This window comes from Lissotriton helveticus, chromosome 2_1 (assembly GCF_964261635.1).
Source record: "Lissotriton helveticus chromosome 2_1, aLisHel1.1, whole genome shotgun sequence".
NCBI lineage: Eukaryota > Metazoa > Chordata > Amphibia > Caudata > Salamandridae > Lissotriton > Lissotriton helveticus.
The window spans coordinates 356,419,839-356,443,690 of NC_136059.1; the positions used below are offsets into that span (position 1 = coordinate 356,419,839).

The 23,852-nt window shown below is 50.4% G+C and overlaps 1 protein-coding gene across 14 annotated transcripts in view; it reads left to right on the forward strand.

Moving 5' to 3' along the window:
- NIPBL (NIPBL cohesin loading factor) overlaps positions 1 to 23,852 on the forward strand; it is a 1,942,504-nt gene that overhangs the window by 1,624,221 nt on the left and 294,431 nt on the right. For all 14 annotated transcript variants that reach the window (XM_078674965.1, XM_078674957.1, XM_078674966.1 and 11 more), the window contains one exon: positions 21,723 to 21,813. In XM_078674965.1, coding sequence (XP_078531091.1) covers positions 21,723 to 21,813 — 91 coding nt within the window. The remainder of the gene's footprint in view (positions 1 to 21,722; positions 21,814 to 23,852) is intronic.

The window sequence follows — 23,852 nt, forward strand, 5'->3', positions numbered from 1 at the left end:
CTTCGGGCTCGAAGTCCTCAGGTAAGAGGCACAAGAAGTCAAAGAGGCACAATCGCTCTTCTGACTCCCCCCGACGCTCGCGCAACGAGGCCTGGGGTTTGGGCGACACCGCCCACGCGGCTCCGCCAGAGCCGCAGGTGTCGCGGCCTGCTCCATACCTGCCGGCCCTGGGCAGAATGCGACGCCGGGGGAGATTGATGACTTCCTCATGGCAATGAGGTTGCTCGCTCCTCCGTTGGGTTCCGCGGCGCCTTCCGGCCGAATGGCCCCGACTGGGTCCCCACGTGGACCGGGTGCTTCGGCCCCGGCGTCGTCGGGTGCTTCGGCCCCGACGCAGTCGGCGACTTCGGTCCTGACGCCGCAAGGCCCCACTGGATCCGTATCCGGGTCGTCGCCGGTCGACCTCGCCGGCTCCAAGAGTGTCGCCCCGGTCCTACCCTCGATTCGGGTCCGGTGCCGTTCGGCGCCGATGGGAGATTTTTACTTCTACGACCCGGCCCCATCCTTTGAGCCTGAGTACCAGGCGATGGGTGATGAGGGGGATTGGGAGGGGTCTGAGGACCCTCTGGCACGTGAGTGTCAGACTTCTGCGGACAGGACAGGAGAGCTCGGGGAGGCCAGTGGTCTGGACACTTCGCCCGACACTGGTTTTGTCTCTCCTCCTAGCGTGGCTACGGAGGAGGGGGCTGCCTATAGTGTGGTGCTGATGAGGGTGGCCAAGGCCTTGGGCCTTAAGCTTCCCGTCGTGGCCGTGAGGACTAACCTCCTCACTGAGGTCCAACCTCCTCACTGAGGTCCTTAAACCGCAGTCAAGCTCGGCCGAGCCACTGCTGCTGTTTAATGAGGCCTTGTCAGACGTTCTTCTGGGCACTTGGTCCAAGCCCGCTACAGGTCAGCCTGTGGATAGGAATGTGGCCAGGCGCCACCGCCCGGCTCCGGGCGATCCTTGCTTTCTGTCTACCCACCCCACTCCCGAGTGCCTGGTCATCCAGGCCTCTAATTCCCAGACCGCATTCCCGTCGGCTCCCCCCGACCGGGAATCCAAGAGGTACGAGCAATACGGAAAGAAAGTATTCTCCTCCCTGAGTTTAGGATTGCGGTCAGTCAGCACCGCATGCCTCTTGGGCCGCTACATCCACTCTCTGTGGGATACGGTCGCGGACGTGCTGCCAGAATGCCCGGTGGAGGTCCGGGCTAAACTCGGCCAAGCCCTTGTGGAGGGTCGAGATGCGGCGCGTTATTCCATTCGGTGTGGGCTGGACACTACTGACTCACTAGGCAGAGCGATGGCAATGACGGTGGCGATTCGTCGCCACGCCTGGTTGAGATCGGCTGATGTCCAAAACACACTTATGGACATGCCGTTCGATGGCCGTCGCCTCTTCGGCGACAAAGCAGACCATGCGCTCGAGCGCTTTAAGGACTCCAGGGCTACGGCAAAGTCCTTGGGCCTGGGAGGCGCTAGGGGGCGCACAGCGGAATGGCTGCCTGAACTGCAGCTCCGCCGGGCGATATCACACGATGTGATCCATTGCCACTAAAGCCCCCCCAACCCACCCTGCGGGCCCACGATCAGGTGCGGGAAGATGAGGAGCACAGTTGGGCGACTGCGGAGGCGGCCACCTCTCCTTCGTTACGGAGAAAAACCGAGGTCGCTGTAGCCCGCATCGGACTGCCAGACAAAATGGCCGGCGGCCGCCCAGAGGTATGACGCGAGCAGCGCGCGAGCGGTAACAGGCGGACCGCTTAGCCCAACATCAGCGCACCTCCTCGCTAGCGGACCGCCAGAACCAGGGAACGCGTCCACACCACAGCAGGCCTGGGCACTGGCGGCGAAGTCCGCTTCCACCTCGCCTGGTTGCCTGACAAGATGGCGGCACCCCCTCCCGCAACGGCGATATCGGCGGACTAAAACAGGCGGGCCCCTGCTCATGTAACGAGGCGCCCTAACGGCGGTCCGGCAGATAGTAGGACTGGGCACACTACAGCGCTTACATTATCTGGGCACAGCGCATTGGAGGCCTTCAGACATCCGCCGTTTCAGAGTTCGACACGCAGGGGACTGGGGAACGCACGGGCATCGGGGGCAGAAGACCACACGAATAAGGGACAGAGGCTCCGGTTGTACTCGCGGCTGAACGCCCCAACTGCAACTATCTCCCTCGTCCCCCAACGCAGCGGCGCTGGCCAGTGCACGTCGCTTCCATAGTCTGGCAGGAATAATACTAACAGGGAGGGCCACCTAGGGAACGACCTAGCCATTGAGTACTTCTGCTGACTACCACCAAAACGGAAACACGGCGACGTCGACCAGAGTGACGAGGGCGACCAGACCCCAGTTGAGTAAGGTGCCTTCACCACCCGCCACCATGGGCAAACCGGACAAACAGCAGCCAAAACTCTCTTTTGATAATAGGAAGGGGTCTAAGCCAGTAGATGACACAACGGAAGCCAGCGGGTCCTCGGCCTCGCCGCCGTCCACCAACATGGAGAAGATCCTGCTGGCGATACAATCAAATCTACAGGACATCAACGGTAAATTGGACAATCTAACGTGCAGGATGGATGGCATGGCTGCCCGACAGGAACAACACGGTGAGAGACTGGATGTAGCCGAAACCAGGATCTCGGCGGTAGAAGATGAGGCGCGCACGTCCACCTCGAAATGCGCGGGAATGGAGCGCATCCTGGAGGTAATAAAAGCGAAGGAGGAGGATTTGGAAGCGCGCTCGAGGCGCAACAACGTGCGAATAGCGGGCCTGCCAGAATCCACCAACACGGGCCGCATGGAACAGTATATTGAAGGGCTCTGTAGGGATATCTTTGGAGCAGAAGCCTTATCGCAGATCTTCATAGTGGAACGGGCCCACAGATCGCTAGGCCCCAAACCGCCGCCAGGCGCTCCTCCCCGACCGATAGTAGCGAGGATCCTAAATTACAGGGACAGAGACGTGATCCTGAGGCTTGCAAGGGAGAAGGGCAAAATCGTTCACCAGGGCAATACTCTGGAATTCTACCCCGATCACACGGTCGCTGTTCAGCAAGCACGCAGAGAATACACAGCGGTGAAGGCCAAATTGCGAGAACTAAACGTTGGGTATTCCATGTTATATCCTGCCCGGCTGCGAGTGGTTTGGAAGGAACAGACGATAGTACTAACGACACCCAAGGCGGCCTTCGATCTGGTCAAGAAAATACAACAGGAGGCGAGGTCGGAAGCCAGACGAGACCAGAACAGAGACTCTGACTGAGGCGCCTAGTCCACTCAGAATTCACACAGCGGTAGAGACGTCTGCACAAATTACCGCGTGGTACTACTACACTGCCACTATCGGCTGTATATGCAAGGTTTGTTGATGAGCGACTACCTGAGGTGAGCTGCTGGCGCTTTATTTCTGGTATGCGCATTGGGCGATGACAGGGTGTGGGGCGGCTGAACTAACTGTGACTATAGCCCTATCCTGCACTGCGCTGTCGCGAGCACTCTTGCCCGCCCTACGCTGCCAGACCTTCTTCATGAGATTTCGGAAAGACCGGCCATATTGAGACTGCTCCTGCCGCTCATGAGTGCACTGGGTCGGGTCTTTTTTGTATACTCTGTGACCGCATGCCCTCAGAACTGGAAGGGGGATCACCTATGGGGTTGCAGAACTGTGGACATCGTGCTCCGTCCCCCGTCACAAGAAGTGCACTACTGGAGGTGTCCGGACCACACAGGCTGCTGAGGTCCAGGGTGGGTGTAGCCGGACAGTTATTAAGTGCGGGGAAAGAGATACACTGCATTGCATAAGAATGGCCCCTCCCCTGCGAGTTTGTGCATTATAAAATGGGGTTCTGTTCTCCATGGGTCTGCTTCATTGCCTATATCCAGCGCAGGGGTGATACTGGGAATGTGGACTTGTGGTTAAAATGGACACATATTTTGCGCATTAGTTTGATTCGAGTTAATATCGCCTGCACCTGTGTATCGGGTGATGTGCTGTGCCACTAGCGGTCCTCCATGAGGGTACAACCCTACACGAGTTTTGCTTTGAGCACCAAGTTGTTGGTTACACTGTTGGGGGAGTTGTGCTCTGAGAGGGTTAGGCTTCGGCAGGTTGGGGTTGCTGGAGTGGGAGGGACTTGGGGAGGGGGGAAGCTTAACTGTTTACTAAGACCGAAGGTATTGCAAACCATTAAATTCTACACGTTGGCCCTGCTAGGGCTTGTATATGCAGGTGGTGTTCATAGAGCTGAAGGGGGTCGGGATGGGGGCGGTCTACTTGCATGCTTGGGAATGAATGGTACTGTGTCAAATGGGTACTGAAGGCACCAATTCTGCTAGCAGGAACGGACTAAATGTCCTTACGTGGAATATACGAGGATTCTCACGCCCACAGAAAATTAGGCAAGTGTTTGCCAGCCTTACCAGGTGGAATATCGACGTTGCATTCTTGCAGGAATCGCACTTGGCACCGCATACACACGCTACATTGGGGGCTAGATGGGCGGGATCGTCCTACAGGGCCTCCTATTCTTCCTACTCCCGGGGGGTGCTCATCTTGGTCAAGAAGGGGATACACTTCGAAGAAAGACATGTGACACAGGACCCGGCTGGCAGATACGTGCTAGTGTCCGGCAAGCTTAGGGGGCAACACATAACTCTCCTCAACATATATGGCCCGAACATTGATGCACCTGACTTTTATCGGGAAATCTGGGGACACTTGCAGAACCACACTGACACGCACATTTTATGTGGGGGGGATTGGAACGTAACACTGCGGGATGGTCTGGACCGGTCTTCCCAATCAGTGGAACAGCACAAGCAGGCGAGGCTTATGATAGACCACATGATGAGCGATCTGGCGTTAGCGGACATCTGGAGACTGAAACACACTGACGATCCTGGCGCTACGCACATCACAGCATCGCACAATAGTTGGTCCAGACTGGACTATTGGCTGGGGTCCAGGGATGTTGCACTATGGGCGCGTACGGTAAAAGTGCTCCCATGCACATTATCGGACCACAACCCGGTAGTATTACAGCTAGACATTCCGCACTACACACCCCCCCCCTTTCACTGGCGATTTAACTCCCAGGCCCTCATGGACCCTGTATATGTCGACACCCTGACTGGGGCGATCAAAGACTACTTCAATAATAACTCCCAAACTACGGACGACCCACGACTACTCTGGGAAGCCTTCAAGGCCACGATAAGGGGCGTCTGCATTAGCACCACCATAGGTGTACTCAAAGACATCAGGACCCAGATCCGCCGATGCGAAAGTCGGATGAGGGAGCTTGAAATGCAATATGAAAACACACAGGACATACTGTTATTACCCCAACTGCGAGATTTACACACAGAGCATGCCGACTTCCTAACGTCAGAAATCAAGTACCTAGATCGCAAACACTCAGCCAGGGCTTTTGGGGAAGGGGGCAGGCCAGGGCGTGTATTAGCGCAAAAAATTTGTGAAGGGCGGGGGCATTCGGCTATCCTTCGGGTCAAATCAGCAGCGGGCGTAGTCCAGACACACTCGGCAGACATTGTCAAATGTTTTGCAGACTCCTACAGCACACTATACTAGTCTCAACCAACAGCTACAGCGGAGGAAACTTACGAATACCTTCATGATGTGGCGATTGGCTGGCTGTCAGATGCCCATCGGGAATATCTGGCTCGGCCGATCACGGTGGAGGAGGTCACTGCAGTGATCGCCTCGCTCCCAAATGGTAAGGCGGCAGGCCCAGATGGATACACGTCCGAATTTTACAAGAAATTTGTCGATCTCCTTGCCCCATACTTGGTGGACATGTACGGCGCCTCCTTTGAGGGTTCGCTGCTCCCCCCCACTTTGCGAGAAGCTATGATCATTGCACTCCTCAAACCGGCCAAAGACCCGGACAATTGTGACTCCTACAGGCCCCTATCCCTAATAAATGTGGACTCCAAAATTCTTGCAAAACTACTAGCTGTTAGATTGTCCCCCCTGATGACTCGCCTAGTGCTCCCGGACCAAGCGGGGTTCGTCCCCACAAGATCCACCTCACATAACACACGGTCCCTGTTTGCTCTGGCGCACTATCTCAAGCCCTCGGTTAAAGCAGTGGCTGTACTACTCGACGCCGCCAAAGCGTTTGATTCCATTGAATGGCGATACATGTTGACCGTCCTTAATAGGATGGGATTTCCCAAAAGATTTGTGCAGTGGATTTCCTTGTTATATACCAAACCGTGTGCGAGGGTCCGGATAAATGGGTACGTTTCGGCCCCATTTGACATTGGGCGGGGAACAAGACAAGGTTGCCCCCTGTCACCCCTGCTCTTCGCACTGGCGCTGGAGCCACTGGCGTGCATAGTGCGTCAGAATTACAGGGAATCGGCGTTGCAATTTGTGTCCAGACCACTGCACATATCACTCTACGCGGACGACATGTTGCTATATGTTCGTGATCCAGAAACACATTTGAACCCGCTCCTCAGGGAGTACATCCGATTTGGGGGACACTCGGGGTTGGCGATCAACTGGTCCAAATCATCGCTTATACCCCTCACTGACTCCACTGTTTCCTTTGCACTGGATTATCCACTAGAGTGGCAGCGGGACCCGATCCGCTATCTGGGGGTTATGTTCCATAGGGACCCTGACGAAGTCATGCGTGCGAATTATGGAGTAGTAATCACCAACCTGGAAGACAAAGTCCGTCGCTGGATACACCTGCCATTGTCCATTGCTGATCGCATAGCGATCGTCAAAATGAACCTCTTGCCTAAGTTGTTATATCTCTTTAACAACATTCCCATCACACCAACACGGGAGGTCTTTAGGCGCATCAAATCACTAGTACTAACCTTGATCTGGGCGGGTAAACAGGCTCGCATTGAACTACAGACCCTAACACTCCCGGTAGCAAAAGGCGGTTTCGGGGTGCCCGATTTTCTCCTATATTACCTCTGTGCCCAGGCACAGTACGCAGCGTACTGGTACCATGAAGTCCCCTACATTACACACGTGGCCATTGAGGAGGGTGATGCTCATCCGGTCCCCCTACCGGCGATATTGTCACACACTAGACCCCCGCTCCATTCAAAAGACATTAACACGGTAGACACAACGATCAAGGCCTGGAATAGATTAGGTCAATTGGCCCACAAGACCCCACTATATGCACCGAACATGCCGTTACAGCACCATCAGGCCTTATCAGTCACTAGCGAGAAAGTGGGGATGTCGCTCCTGTCCAGGGCTGGGATCGACAAAATGGGCGACGTCTTTCGGGGAGGCACGTTTATGGAACTTGATAGTTTGGGTTATATCCAAAATCAAACTCTTCTGTTCCGCTTCACATATTACAGACTGACGAGGGCATTGAAGGGACATTACCCTACATTCCCGGAGGAGCCGGAAACACTGGCGTCATTACAGATGCTGATCACCACAAGTGATCTTTCTCACTTAGTATCCAGACTCTACACTGCTGCACAATCGGACATAGCAGGCCACACACTTAAAGCCAAGGAAAGATGGGATGCACTACTGGATGCTCCACTGACAGAAGTAGAATGGTATAGTTCATGCGCCCTGACACAGATACTGACGCCAAACGGGAATCTGAGGATTATCCATTTCAAGTTCATCCACCAAAGCTATTACACACCGGTGAAAATGCGCAGATACGGGCTTCAAGAGGAAGACAAATGCAAGCGCTGCAACAGGGAGGGGGCGGACTTTGTACATTTAGCGTGGAAATGTGAGCGTGTAGCCGGTTACTGGGAGGAGGTCACAGCCGCATTGTCGGTCATGTTAGAGGACGAGGTGCACTGCACACCACAGATTTGCCTGCTCGGTATTATACCCCAATTCAGAGCGCTGAAGCGCAAATTCTGTGCTATCGCACTCCTCTTAGCCAAAAGACAGGTGGCACAATGCTGGCACAGCCGGAAGGTACCGACTGCAAAGGCGTGGATGCATAGCATGTCTACTTGTAGGGATAAACTACAAACGTATGAGGAAGACTTACCTGTTAAAACTAGGCCCAAGGATGTGTGGTGCTTTTTGACAGACTATCTGATCTCCTTACAGGAGAATGGGGAGGATTAGTTTATGTGTGGGTGACGTTGTGAGGTGTATGACTGCCGTTCGGTTATGACCCCAATGAACCATCGGGAGGGAATTATGGAACACTGCTTAGCTCACTGTATAGGATGTAAATGAGAGCAATGAGAGGTCTTAAGTTGGGGAAGTTAGAGTTTGGTTGATAAAACCACAAAATGTAAGGCTCATGTCGATTGTACAATGCGTGCCCTGACGGGAGAATACCGGATTGTTCTATCTAACGCTAATGTATGGCTTTAAATATTCATCTATGATTGTACTGATCTAACATGGTGCAGTGGCGAGCCGGCCTCAGGGTTGTAGGCTCATGCTGTGTATTATGCTTTATGTTAATAAAGGTCTTACGGAAAAAAAAAAAAAAAAAAAAAAAAAGTCCTTGGGCCTGTCGGCCCCGGGCCAGCAAATGGCTGCTTTTCGCCCCTTTCGTGGCCAAGGAAGGGGCTCCTCCACATGTTCTGCCAGCAACGGGCTGCAAACTACCATTCAGCGCGGTGGCGGACATGGAAACCGCCGTGGTGACGGTCGGGGACAACGGTGAGGCCAGTCCACACCAGTCCCTCCAGCATCCGCCTCAAAACCTTCCGAGTTTTCAGGCCCATGTGACGCCAGTGGGGAGGCAGGGTCCGCCATCACCACCACCACCACCACTGGCGCACTGTCACATCGGACAGGTGGGTGCTGCAAATTGTCCGAAGGGGCTACTCCCTCCCCTTCGAGGCGTCCCCTCCAGCCATGCCACCTCCGTACCACTGCGTGTCGGGGAATCACTAGAAACTTCTGCAAGAGGAAGTTACGGCCCTCTTGGCCAAGGGGGCCATCGAGCGCGTTCCTGGGCCAGAAGTAGGGTGTTGTTGTTACTCCCACTACTTTCTGGTACCCAAGAAGGGCAAAGGGGGCCTACGCCCTATCTTGGACCTACGGAACGTCAACGGATTCCTCCGGAAGGAGAAGTTCAAGATGCTGACTTTGGCTCAGGTCTTAGCTGCCCTAGACCCAGGAGACTGGATGGTAGTGTTGGACTTGCAGGACGCCTATTTCCACATCCCCGTCCTGCCGGCCCACCGGCGTTACCTGCGGTTCACGGTAGGCCACGAGAACTTTCAGTTTACCGTGCTCCCCTTCAGCCGTACCAGCGCCCCACGGGTGTTCACGAAAGTGATGGCGGTGATCGCAGCTCATCTGCGCAGGTTGGGGGTTTCAGTCTTCCCCTACCTCGACGACTGGTTGTTGAAGGCGGGCTCGCCCCAGACAGTAGTCAGCCACCTCCAGACTACGGCCGACCTGCACCTGCTGGGGTTCTCCATCAATGTGCCGAAGTCACACCTGTGTCCCTCTCAGAAGCTCCTCTTCATCGGAGCGGTTGTAGACTCGGCGCAGTTTCAGGTTTATCCTCCCGAACAGCGGGTTCGGGATATTCAGGCTCTGATTCCGATCTTTCAGCCTTTATCCAGAGTCTCGGTCAGGTTGACGCTGCGGCTTCTGGGGCTGATGGCCCCCTGCATCCTTCTGGTGCATCACGTCCGGTGGCGAATGCGGGCTCTGCCGTGGGACCTGAAGTTTCAGTGGGCTCAGCATCAGGGCAACTTGTCTGACCATGTCTTGATCTCGGAAAGCACTGCAAGACAGTTGCAGTGGTGGCTCACGGACGATTGGGTCAGTGGCAGTTCCCTCTCCCTACCCCAACCGGAGCAAGTAGTTGTGACGGACGCGTCCCTCCAGGGCTGTGGGGGCCACATGGGAGAGACAGAGATCAGAGGCCTCTGGTCTCCGGCGGTGTCCCGGCTCCACATCAACCTTCTGGAGCTGCGGGCGATCCGGCTTGCACTGAAGGCATTCCTCCCTTCTGTCCGAGGGAGTGTAGTGCAGGTGTTCACGACAACACCACCGCCATGTGGTACTGCAACAAACAGGGCGGGGTGGGGTCGTGGACCCTATGCCAGGAGGCTCTGCGCCTCTGGCAGTGGCTGGAACATCAGGGCGTGACCCTGGTGGTTCAACACCTGGCAAGTTCCCTGAACGCCAGGGCGGACGAACTCAGCCGCCGGTGCATGATGGATCACGAATGGCGTCTGAACTCTGACGTGGCGCAAGGCCTCTTTCAGCAGTGGGGAGAGCCTTAGTTAGATCTATTCGCCACAGAAGAGAATGCGCAATGCCATCAGTTCTGCGCGTTGGAATTTTCAAGGCCATTAGAGATAATGGGGTATCCCAGTGACCCTCAGAACCTGGGTATCAAAGTTAAATAAGAACAATGGTTCTGTCGGATATGTGTCAATTTCTTTGCTATATTGTGAATATAATACTTCTTTATATACTTCACTCAGTCCACATTTGCGGTATTGTGCGTAAGGATACACAACAATTTTCAATTGTGAAAAGTTCTTCTTATGGAAATTTAACACATATAAATTAATTTATGAACAGTGGCTGTCAGGGACAATAAAAGCAAAGAATCACATACAGAGTGAAATATTTAGTGACTAATAGTGACAAGTGATGGTCGTGCTATACATGAATAAGTGAAGATGACGTATTTACAATTATAGAAAAACATAGAATTTCATCAGTCCATAATTGAAAAATTTAAGGTCACAACAATCATATTATTTTCTTTTTTCGTGTTGTGGCTTAAGATGGACGGATTGACAAAAGTAACGTCGACGTTTCGACCCTAGACATTAGTGCAGAATTATTTGCATCTGGAGCGGGTCTTCATCAGGACAATAAGAGAGCGACAGCCTGCAATGGTAAGTACGGTGTATTAAAAGGCGTGTGTGTGTCTGGGGCATGATATCAGAGTGGAGGCTATGTCTGTTGACCTTCTCACCGGAGGACGTGGACAGCTAGAGGATTCTTCAGTAGCCGTTGGAGGTTTCGGTGTCAGCCTACACCCTGTTTGGAGATATCCTGACTTGGAGGATTCTATGGGGATATGTACATCAGAGTCAGCGCTGGTGCACTCATGAGAAGAATGAGCAAGGAAAGTGTCCAAAGTATGAACATACCTTATATAATTAACACAGGGTTTTCTTCACCAGCCAGTGCAGAGATTTGAGGTTTGTGCCGCCTGAGCGATCACCTGTGGAGTTGAATTAAACCTCAGGTAAGTATTTGTTACCACTGGATTACCAATATAAACTTCAGGTATTTCGTGTTCCAGGTGGGGATTCTACTTCTACACGTGCAGTGAGTGGTATTTATCTGATTCTGGAATACCGTCGAGGTCTGTGTGGTTAACAGACCAAGATGTGCGTCTGTGCATGCACAAGATATCCAGGTCTTATAAAAATGATTGTATCTAGAATGTTAACTAAGGCCCTGTTCCAATTACGGAGCCAACCTGGTTGGTAAAATTTCCATAATAAGAAGAACTTTTCAAAATTGAAAATTGTCGTGTGTCACCTTACGCACCATACCGCAAATGGGGACTGAGTGAAGTATATAAAGAAGTATTATATTCACAATATATCAAAGAAGTTGACACATATCTGATAGAACCAATTGTTCTTATGGAATTTCCAAGGCGGCACTTGCTCAGAGCCGCTTTTCGTCGCAAGTGGAGTTGCGGTCTGTTGTACGCCTTTCCGCCTATACCACTTCTGCCCAGAGTGCTGAAGATGATCAGGCGCGACCGGGCCCAAGTCATCCTTTTGGCTCCGGACTGGGCACGAAGATACTGGTATCCCAAGCTACTCAGCATGTCAGTCGATCCCCCGATTCGTCTGCCTCTTTAGGAGGACCTTCTGTCGCAGCAGCAGGGGACGGTCCTCCACCCGAACCTGTCCAGTCTCCACTTAAATTCGTGGAGATTGAGCGGCGGCATTTGAGGCCATTTGACTTTCCTCCTGAAGTCTGTAATGTAATTCTGGCAGCCAGGCGCCCCTCCACAAAATCGGTATATGCCTGCAGGTGAAACAAATTTGTCGCATGGTGCACAGCAAAGGCTGTGGATCCCCTTTCTGCCCCTCTTTCAGAGGTTCTCCTCTTTCTTTCTCTTGCCCAGCAGGGCTCTGCTCTGGGCACTCTAAAGGGCTACCTCTCTGCCATTGCCGCCTTCTTAAGGCTCCCTGATCAGCCCTCTTTGTTCAAGTCCCCGGTTGTAAATAGGTTTTTGAAGGGCATCACTCATATGTTTCCTCCTGTTCCTTTCGTGATGCCTCATTGGGACTTGAACCTTGTTCTGACTTATCTGATGTGCGCTCCCTTCGAGCCACTTCATAACTGTCCTCTTCGTCTCCTTACTCTTAAGACTGCTTTCCTGGTTGCCATCACCTCTGCCAGGAGAGTGAGTGAGCTCCAGGCTCTTTCTTCTCAACCTCCCTTCCTTTCTGTCCATCCGGACAAAGTTGTGCTGCGGACGCAACCCTCTTTCCTGCCCAAGGTAGTCACAGCCTTCCACATCGTTCAGTCCATCACCTTGCCCACCTTCTTTCCGCCTCCGCATCCCTCAAAAGAGGAGGAAAGATTCCACCGTCTGGACCCAAAACGTGCGCTCTCATATAATCTGGATCGCACACGCCAGTTCTGGGTGGATGACCAACTCTTTGTTGGTTACGTAGGTGCTAAGAAGGGACGTGCGGTGCTCAAACTGACCATTTCTCGATGGGTCGTCTAGTGCATCAAGGCTTGTTAATCACTGGCTAAAAAGGAGCCTCCTGTGGGGCTACGTGCCCATTCCACTCGGGCCACGGCGGCTACTACTGCCCTGGGTCGGGGAGTCCCCTTGCAGGACATTTATCGGGCAGCTACGTGGGCCTCGCTGCACACGTTCGCAAGACACTACTGCCTGGACAGCCAAGTCCGGAGAGATGGCTTTTTCGGCCGTTCCGTTCTCCAGGAATTTTTGGTGTGATCATTGGTTCGCAGACCCACTACCGGGGTTGGTATTGCTGGGGTATCTATTCTAAGGAAAGGAATCTAATACTAGCCTGTTTCTTTCAGATGCACAAGTTACTTACCCTCGGTAACGATATATCTGTAAGAAACAGTAGTTAGTATTAGATTCCTTACCGCCCCACCCGTCCTCCCCGTTCTGTGAACCGATACCTAGGGTTAAGGTCATCCCCTTTCAGGGCCCTAGTTTTTATGGCACCAGTGTTAGTTTTTATCATGGCTCTGCGTTTCTGGCGCGGAAAAGCTGTATATAAGAACTGACGTCAGCACGCGAGGGTGGCGTCTAAGTACTCCGTCATCCCGGCGCCGACGACGGACACGGAGCCGCAGACGATGCCTACAGACGCTCAGGGGTACTGCTACGCAAACTTTTCCGGATCCAGTCTGACGCCTGGGGATATTCTAAGGTAAGGAATCTAATACTAACTACTGTTTCTTACAGATATATCGTTACCGAAGGTAAGTAACTTGTGCATTAGGGGCCTTCTCTGGTCACAGTGCCCTGAGTACCTATGGTACCTTTTACCAGGGGCTGACATGTGGCCAGAGATGCCAATTGGGTTTAGGCTACAATGCAGGTTTAGGGAAGGAACACAGGCCCTGAGAACCTGATTGGCAGGAGGCCAGGGCATACTCGGTCAAAGCACATCAGCAATTCAGCAAAAAGTAGGGGCATACCATGCAAGAATGAGGGCACTTTCTCACTCTCAGACCATACAACAAAGGTAAAATGTGCACCTCTACCAGTCCCTCTGCTAATTCAGCTACACTTAAGTCATATTCAACTATGGGCTCCATGGCAAAGATGTGGGGACTTCTCCGTAGTCACACATTCATCAGAAGGAAGACCATATGGATCTCAACAAGCCCCGGACACTTGCTGTTTTAGCTTTTTCAAACATACCAGGGGTACTCACCGAATAATGGAATATTTTGAGTATACCACTAGGTATATTTTAAAAACTTTTTTTCTTGCCCACAAAAAAACGGACCAAGTGTTTTGTTCTGCTCATAGCTTTATAAGAACTCCCAGAGGTAAACTAGTTTCCTTTGGTTGAGTTTACCATGGTGGCATTGTTTCTAGCCAAGCGTGAGAGGTTATCAAATGATGAAGCATGCCTCGATAAGTTGAGGGTGTGAGACAACCTCTCAAAAATCTTTTGATGAGCCACTCTCTGGCAAAAGCCCCCCAAAAAGCCCAAATCTGTGTTAGCGTGTATATACCCTAATTGACCTTGTTTGTGTTGTATAGTTTACTTGCTACTACTTATTCAATATTTTGCAAATTTACAACAGCAATGAAAAATACTGACGAATGAACCACATAATATATTTCATTACAATATAAGCTCTTCTCATTTGTCCTTTCAAGGCTAGACTACGGCAACATTCTGTACTTGGGGCCAGATTAGGCTGTTAAATGACACCTTTAAGTGGTCCAGAATACTGCCAGCAGGCATTTGTTCTGTCCTCCGAAACGTGCCTTGTCTCTGGTCTTCTTCGGGACCTACACCGACTTTCAAAAGACTAACCAATCAAATTTAAGATGGTGTGCTTCATGAATAAAGTCAACTCGCGCACTGGTCCACAGTACTTACAATAGCTGGTAGCTCCTTATAAGCCCTCCCGCACGCTGCACACAATTCTTCTACATTTTCCCCGGAGTCATTCGTGCGCTGATGTGGGATCGTTCCTTTTCCTACCTGGGCTCCAAGCTACGGAACACTGTCCCTGAGAAGCTGTACATCACTTACCATTTTTTGCTAGTATTTGAAAACTTGTTGGTTGTAATCTGCTTTTAATTGACCCTTCATGCCTTACCTGCTGCTAAAATACTGGGAAACCCTATTTGGATTGGTACACACTATACAAGATTTAATAATAATCTGTAAAATGTGGCAACCATTTGGAAACCGTGAAAATTTTGATGGTTGCCCTGTTTAGATTAATTTCCTCAGACTAGGAACACTATATAAGATTAGCCCATTATCCAGTATTATGGGTGTCTTTCATAGATTCACATGCCTGAATCTTTCCCCGTCGTCGAGACGGGAGTCTCTGGTATATAGAATAGCAATGTCCCATGGACATATAAAGAAAAAAGTAGGCCTAAGGGCCTCACCTTAGTAGCCTATCTGTGTCCTTATGTAAAAAGGACCAAACTCCTGAAGAGAGCCAATCAGCTAACACCTCCCTCTAGAACCTTCCTGTCAGGAGCCTCAGTCTCTCAGATTTTCTACCGTACGTTGTGCTAGGGAGTCTCCACCTGAGTTCTCCTCAGGTTTGCTTGTTTTAAGCTATTTCTTCACAAACTTGGATTACTTTCATCAACATCTGACTATGGCTGACCCTCAGAAGAAGGGTCTCTTCAGAGCTTGTGCTTCTTGTAATAAGAAGAGATTACATATTTAGGATCAGCACAAGACATGTCTATACTGTCTGTATCCGGACCATTCGCCAAAGGAATGCAAAATGTGTACAACATTCTCTACAAAAACACTTAAGGACAGAGAAGGATGACTTTTAATCTGGCTGAACAAACTTAGGACCAGAGACAACTTGGAGTCTTCAGAGGACGGTGAGATTGCTTCTGTCTCCTCTAAATTATCCTTGAAGAGGCCAAGGGTTGCTTCCCCTAGCCCTACAGACGCTCCTCCTAAGAAGGCTCCTAAAAAGTCTTCAGAAGCTAAATCTTCAGCGTCTGACGAGGAAGTTCCTGCCTCCAGGAACCTAGCGCCGTCGACGACGACGACATCGTCGACGCTATCGTCGGCGCAAAAGAAGACTGTGTCTCCTGTCCATGTTTCCACTTCGACGACAGGGTCAACGACGACAGCGTCGTCGGCGTATTCATAGTCGACGACGAATACTCCGTAGTCGTCGGCGGGTAAGCCTGTGTCGTCTATTATCCTCATTAAAAATCAGTCGTCGACGCTTAAAATCTCGTCGACGATGTCAGTGTCGACGACAACGCCAAAGACGTCGACGCCTTTGCCATCGACGAGGATTCTCCCGTGGACGGGTGTGCCGTCGACGAAGACGACGGGTGTACCGTCGACGAGGACATCGATGACGAAGAAGCCACCGTCGCCGGTGACGTTGTCGACGAAGGCTGCATCGGTGCAATTACCGCCGACGACGACATCGTCGACGACATCGTCGACGATACCGTGGAAACAGTCAGAGATGGTTCCACCGTCGACGGGAAGTGTGGCTACTATGCCGTCGACGACCCTACCGTCGTCGGGGACGGTTTTGACAGATGAAGATGGTCTACAACAAGCCTCACAACAAGTAAAGGCCGTAAAAAAGACGCTTACTCCAGACCTAACGTCTCCCAGTAGGGTACAAAAATTGCCACCATCTTGTCTTTACAGGATGAAGACTCAGATGAGGAACAGGACATGCAGGCTACGAGTCCATCTCACCCGGTGGTGAAGTGCCAAAGCACGGACGATGAGGTGGAAATTCCTCAGGAACTTACTGTTCAATCACAGGTCCAGACACAAATTACACCAATGGTATGTCTACCAGCGTCCATAGTATCAGACTTAAGGTTTTTGATCCAGGACTACAAACAACGATTTCCAGATTCTGCCGCCCCACAGGCAGCGGGACTGGTTCCATCGACAACTAGGGTGACTGCGTCTCCACGTGCTAGACCAGTACAAGATCTTCCGTCTTCTGACGAAGAGGAGGTAGAACATGAAGAGGGTGAGGTCCAATCCGATCATGGAGACGATGTGGACTATATAGCTTCTTCTCCAGCCTCTCCTGAACCCGTAAGCTCAGATTCACCACCTGCAGACATAGGAGGGTTCCACAATCTGGTAGAGAGAGCGGCCAAGAGGTTCCATATGACTATGGAATCTCAAGAAACAGACTGTTTTCTTATGATTTTAAGGACCCGGTTAAGAAGACAACCAGATCCATTCCCATTATCGACCACCTATGGGAGCAGGGTCTGCAATTAATGCAAACACCAGCCTCAGTATCGGCAGTTGTGCCAAGGCTGGATAAAAAGTACAAAGCCCCATCAACAGCACCAGCTTGCCTTACAGGTCACCCCAAACCGGATTCGGTGGTCACTCAGGCGGCACAGAAAAATGCTAGGAACCCATCCTCACAAGTGACAGCTCCACCAGATAAGGAGGGCAGGAAGCTGGATAGCATTGGAAAACGGTTCTCTACCACCTCAGCCATGACAGTGAAAGTAGCAAACTCAATTGGACTATTGGGAAGGTATAATCGGCAGTTGTGGGCTGACATTGCTCCGTATCTATCCGAGCTACCAGACGACACGAAAGATGAGGTTCAATCCCTACTCAAAGGAGGTCAAACATCAGCTTCTGAACTGATTGACTGTGCTATGGATATAGCAATGATGGGTTTTAGGCAGCTGGCAGGGGCAGCAGCATTGCGAAGGCAGGGGTGGCTCAAAGCTACCTCATTTAGGCAGGAGGTGCAAGCCAAAGTCCTTGACATGCCTTACGACGGCCAACACCTATTTGGGGAAAAAATTGATGAGGCCCTGCAAGCGATAAAAAAGGATACGGACACAGCAAGAACACTCGGAACACTTCATTCAGAAATCAGTCCTTTCGAGGGAACAAGGGCAGAGGCCAATCCTCTTACAGAGGAAACTATACAAACAGGTCCTCTTATTCCTATAATCAGGGGCGCTCACAGTTCCAGTCGCGACAGCAGCAGCAAGGTCGACAAACCTCTTATGGAAAATCAAACTATAGAGGGAAAAACCAAAGGAAAACCACTGGCAAACGCCAATGACCTTTTCCAGCAGCCAGTCCTTCCACCATCTCATTCTTTCAAAATTGGAGGAAACCTGACCCACTACCTTCACAATTGGAAAGCAACTACAACCGACCGATGGGTGCTGCAATTGATACAATTTGGACACTCCATAGAATTCAAAACAATTCCCCCGACAACTCCTCCTCGTATCATGCAACATGCGATTGCTTCTTCAAGAAATCTCCTTTATGTTAAAGAAAGGAGCAATAGAGCGAGTACCATCAGCTCACAAAGGGAAGGGATTTTACTCCCGCTTCTTCCTGATTCAAAAGAAGGAGAAGAAATGGAGGCCCATGTTGAAACTCAGAGCACTCAATGCATTCTTGAAGAGTCAATCGTTTCGCATGGTGACGATCCAGGAGATCTTGGGTCTCTTAGAGGAGAGGGATTTCATGACGTCTTTAGATCTACGAGACGCATACTTTCACATCCCTATCCACAAACGACACAGGCAGTTCCTCAGATTTGCAGTAGCAGGTCAGCACTACCAATTCTGTGTCCTACCGTTTGGCCTCAAGTCTGCACCCAGGATTTTCAGCAAATGCCTCTCCCCAGTTGCAGCCTTCCTCAGACAACACGGACACCAAGTCTTCCCATATTTGGACGACTGGCTGGTAAAGGCACCATCTCTGGCAGACGCAACCGCATCCTCCAGCGCCTGTCTGAATCTCTTCAGGCATTTGGGTCTGACACTCAACCACGAGAAATCTACTTTGCAGCCCTCCCGAGACATTGTATACGGCAAATGCGAAGGCATACCCCTCTCAGGAGCGGAAACACAAGCTTGTCTCTCTGGCCACATCTGTGGCTTCAAGGAAGACTTTACCAGTCCGTACCTTCAAATTGCTCTTAGGGATGATGTCCTCGTGCATCCTGCTTATACCCCACTGTCGCCTCAGGATGCGTCCGCTGCAAGAGGCTCTGTCCAGTCAGTGGACCCAATGCTCGGGATCCTTCGAGGACCGCATTGCGATCACACAACAAATTACCAAGGCATTGCAGTGGTGGAGGTCGCTCAAGAACCTCTAACAGGGGTTGCCATTTCTGCTCCCTCCAGCTCCACATGTAATAACAACGGATGCTTCTCTGGAGGGTTGGGGAGCAGTCCTACAAGAATTACAAATCAGTGGCAAGTGGACGAACCAGGAAAAACAGCTTCATATCCACCTCCTGGAGCGGAGAGCGGTTTTCCTAGCCCTGCAAGCTTTTCTGCCACGGATCCAGAACTCCCCAGTGCTCGTCAGGACCGACAACACTACGACGATGCACTACTTGAACAAACAGGGAGGAACGCGTTCGCTCACACTATCACGCGAATCGCAGAAGATCTGGAATTGGCTTGTTCTCCACAACATCTCGTTAAAAGCGGAATACCTCCCAGGCAAGGACAATGTCATAGCAGATGCACTGAGCAGGCAGAGGTCTCTGTCCCACGAATGGGAACTCGACATGGAGATGGTAGCTTATATCTTTTCGGTGTGGGGAACACCGCAAATCGACCTGTTTGCGACCAGGGAGAACGCCAAATGCCAAAGCTTTGCAAGTTGGCATCCCCAGTCAAGGTCCCTCGGAAATGCATTTTCCATAGCATGGCGCAACGTATTTGGTACGCATTTCCGCCATTTCCAATGATTCCCAGGGTCCTCAGGAAGATGAAGGCGGAGCCTTGCACGTTGATCCTGATTGCCCCATTCTGGCCGAGACAGCACTGGTTCACGGACCTTCATCGCCTCTCACTACAGCCGCCAGTCCGTCTGCATTAGCATCCGTCTCTGCTCACGATGAGCAACAAGCAGGTTCAACATCCGGATCTGAAATCTCTCCGGTTATCGGCTTGGCTCCTGAGTACAGAGAGTTCAGTAAACTGAGCATTCCGCAGGAGTGTAAAGACGTCCTAGCCAAGGCAAGAGCGGACAGCACTAACAAGACCTAGTCCCTGAAGTGGAAACGCTTTTGTATATGGTGTGCGGACAACGGTCTACGTCCCTTCCGCACCTCTCCAGAACAAATATTACCCTATCTGCTGCATCTGGCGCAGTCGGGCTTGGCCCATGCATCCATTAGAGTTCATCTGGCTGCGATTTCAAGATTTAAAAGAACATTGAAAGGACCCTCCCTCTGGTCTAATAGATTGATAAAACAGTTCCTCAATGGACTTTACAGCTCCTTTCCTCGGCCACGGATAATTCCTCCAACATGGCATCTCAACATGGTCCTTAACCAATTGATGAAACCCCCTTTTGAACCCATCCATAGGGCGGATATCAAATATATTTCGTGGAAGACAGCTCTTCTACTAGCGCTTACCTCAGCAAGGAGGGTCAGTGAATTACAGGCTCTTTCCATACAAGACCCATTCATGCAGTTTAAGGGTGACCGAGTGGTTCTCAGAACTAACCCTCGGTTTATTCCTAAAGTTCCCTCGGACTTCCACTTAAATGAGCCAGTGATCCTCAGGTCTTTTTTCCCGAATCCCAGCACTGCAGCCGAAAGATCTCTGCACTCACTGGACCTTAGGAGGTGTATAAAATTTTATATTGACAAAACCAACAGTTTCAGGAAATCAACTCAGCTGTTCATAGCCTTCAGTAGACCACGGAAGAGTATGCCGCTTTCAAAACAAAGTATTTCAAGATGGATACCTTCGGCAATTGCCTTTTGTCATGACAGAGCTGGACGGCCATTGCCAGCAAAAGTCCGGGCTCACTCTACAAGAGCCATGTCCACTTCTGCGGCACTATTTGCAGGGGTGCCAGTTCTGGATATCTGCAGAGCAGCGACATGGAAGTCGCAGCATACCTTCACCAGACACTACTGCCTGGATACGGAGCTGTTGAAGGATGCAGCCGTGGGGCAAGCAGTGCTACGCCATCTGTTTCAGTGAGGTGAGCCTTCCTCTATCCCCCCATCCTTTGCTCGTATGCACATTTTCTTATAATATTTATGGTTTAGTTTATGGGTCCTGATGCTACATAGTTGCATGATATGTATTATCTCATGACTTGCATATTATATTCCACCAGAAATGTGCACAATGTATTGCTTGCTACTCTGATTCAGGCATGTGAATCTATGAAAGACACCCATAATACTGGATAAGAAATGCGTTACTTACCTGTAACTGCAGTTATCCAGTATTGGTGTCTTTCATAGATTCACATGCAACCCTCCCGCCTCCCCTGGAAGGATTCACCTATCTCTCTATCAGTATTACGCCCATCTAGCTTGGTGCGTACAAAAATCTGAGAGACTGAGGCTCCTGACAGGAAGGTTCTAGAGGGAGGTGTTAGCTGATTGGCTATCTTCAGGAGTTTGGTCCTTTTTACATAAGGACACAGATAGGCTACTAAGGTGAGGCTCTCAGGCCTACTTTTTTCTTTATATGTCCATGGGACATTGCTTTTCTATATACCGGAGACTCCCGTCTCGACGACGGGGAAAGATTCAGGCATGTGAATCTATGAAAGACACCTATACTGGATAACTGCAGTTTACAGGTAAGTAACGCATTTCTTATAATATAAAGATTGTGTTGGGATTCTCTCAATCTGGAACCTATATCGGAAAAGATGAGAAGCATTTCCATCTCCATATATTGCACACTTCTCAGGAAAGTAAAAGATTTGATGGGTGTCATATGCAGCAGCATCCTCTCCCGCACATACACACACACTATGTAAGAAATGTTATCTCTCTCCTTTAGTAGAACTTTATGATTTTTACTCTTTGCTGTTTTAGAAACTAAACATAGTAATGTGAGTTGCGACTGTCAAGCAGAAAGTCACAGTTTGTCTGACACTCTAAAGTAGATTTTGAGATGCTAGGAGCCAGTCAAGATGCAGCATTATTGTTTTGTACAGCTGTTGGATTTATAATTCTGACTAGTCTCTACTTTATTTTCTTTGATAGGTAAACATAAGAGATAAAGTTCTTGAGTTATTGCTGTATTTTACTAAACATTCGGATGAAGAGGTCCAGACAAAAGCCATTATTGGCTTGGGTAAGTAGTGATGATGTAATATTGTACATGTTGATTGCTTTGTTTTTCTAAAGACAAGTTTTACAGCGTGAATCCTTTTCTGGATTCACATGCTGTGCATCATTCCCCCATCTAGTGGTTGGGTCCGGTATTCTTTTTCTTTTTTTTCTTGTTTTGGTCACTGTCGACCACCATTTGGTGCCAGGTACGTCCCCTGTGTGACATCAGACAGTATCCAGGTGGTTGACGTGTGCAGTGGCCTTCTACAGATTACTTTTTCCGCCGTTGGTCGGGAAGCTCCGAAGAGAGTTTGCATTTTCCCTAAAAAACTTAAAGAAAAGAAGATCGTCATTGAAAGGATCAACGCGAAGAGATCGATCAACGGCGCATAGTCGTAGACAGAAGCAGAGCGGCCCTTTTTCAACAACAGAGGACCACTTCGGGCCACAAATGGCGAGGTAGGGGCCATGGAGAAGACCGCTTTTAAATTCTGCCCGAAGTGCCATCACAAATACGCACAGCGTGATCCATACAACGTGTGCAACCTCTGCCTACCCAAGGATCACCACGATAAAAACTGAGAGGCCTGTGCAGCGTTCCTGCCGCAGCCAACTAAAAAACCTTCCATGAGGGAGATAGGTTTCTCGAGCGACCAAGAGGAGCATGCAGCTCTTGCAGAATCGGTGTCTAAGTTCTAGAAAAGGACCCCAAAAAGAGCTGCGCCGAAAAGAAGGCGAACGAGTTGAAGAAGGAGAATGTAAGACGTAAAGATCCGTTGGAACCGAAGGGCCACAAAACAAAAACAGCCAACAGAGCCCCGGCGCTGAACAAAAAGGCGATCGAAGGTCAGCCCTCATCTAAAGAAATCCACGTTGCCGAATAGGGGAGATCGCACAAGAATTCAAAGTCAAGGGTCGACGACAACAAACCTGCAAAAAAGTCTTTGACGTCGTAAACTAACGTCGCTGCTGAAAAGAAAAGGAAGACCCTGGCATCCGACGCCGAAAGGGCCTTCGAAGTTGAAAAGAGGACTCAAGGAAGAAATGGCTGCGCTATTACAAAGAATAAAGGAATTTGATGAATCATTAAAGGAGTATCGATCCCTAAAGCACTGGAAGTTGAACCGGAAACTGTTGACGCTGAAGATGCCGAATAAGAGGAAGATACTATCCTCCAATCCCCACCAACGGCGGAACGTCGAGACGAACATCCAGAGAAATACAGAAACGTTCCGGAGGATGATGAAAACGAAGAAAACTTCGAGGACGAGTGCAACAATCTCGACACTGAGAGTCCAGAGGAGGAAATCTGCATCTATCCCTCAAAAGCATCTCCCACAGATGACATTGCTTCCTACAATGAAATTGTTAAAAGGGCTGCAAGCCAGTTTGGGGTACCCCTAGAGGAAGAAAAGGGAGATACATGTTTCCTCCTGGAAACTCTGGCACCTGCAACAAAGGGAACATAATATCTATCCAGGTTGCCAAGTATTCTGGACCAAGGCAAGGAGGCCTTCAAGGAGCCAGCATCTAACAGAGGGCTAACTCTTAGAGTGGAGAAAAAATACAAACCCTCTTCAAAAGACCCTAATTATATAGAGGGTAATGTTACACCATATTCCATTATCGTAACAGAAGGAGAGTTAACGCAGCCTCCGACACAGGAACTCCACCAGAAAAGGAGAGTAAAAGGATGTACTTGGTGCATAGAAGAACGGAGAGAGAAGCAGCAATGCAGTGGCACATTGCCAACTCAAATGCCCTGCTAAACAGATATGGCCACCAACAGTGGGATGAAATGGATAAGTTTATAAACAAACTTCCATAGGAGGACAAGAAAAGAGCAGGAGCTGTTGCTTAAGAGGGAAAAAATGTAGCTGACACATGCCTAGAATCTGCACTAGATGCAGCAGATACTGTAAGCAGGCAAATGTGCACGGGAACCATACTCCGAAGATATGCCTGGCTCTGGATTTCTGGATTCAAACAAGCAGTTCAAACATCAATTATCAACAGGCGCCTTAACGGGCAAGATTTATTTGGCAAAGAAGTGGATGAATC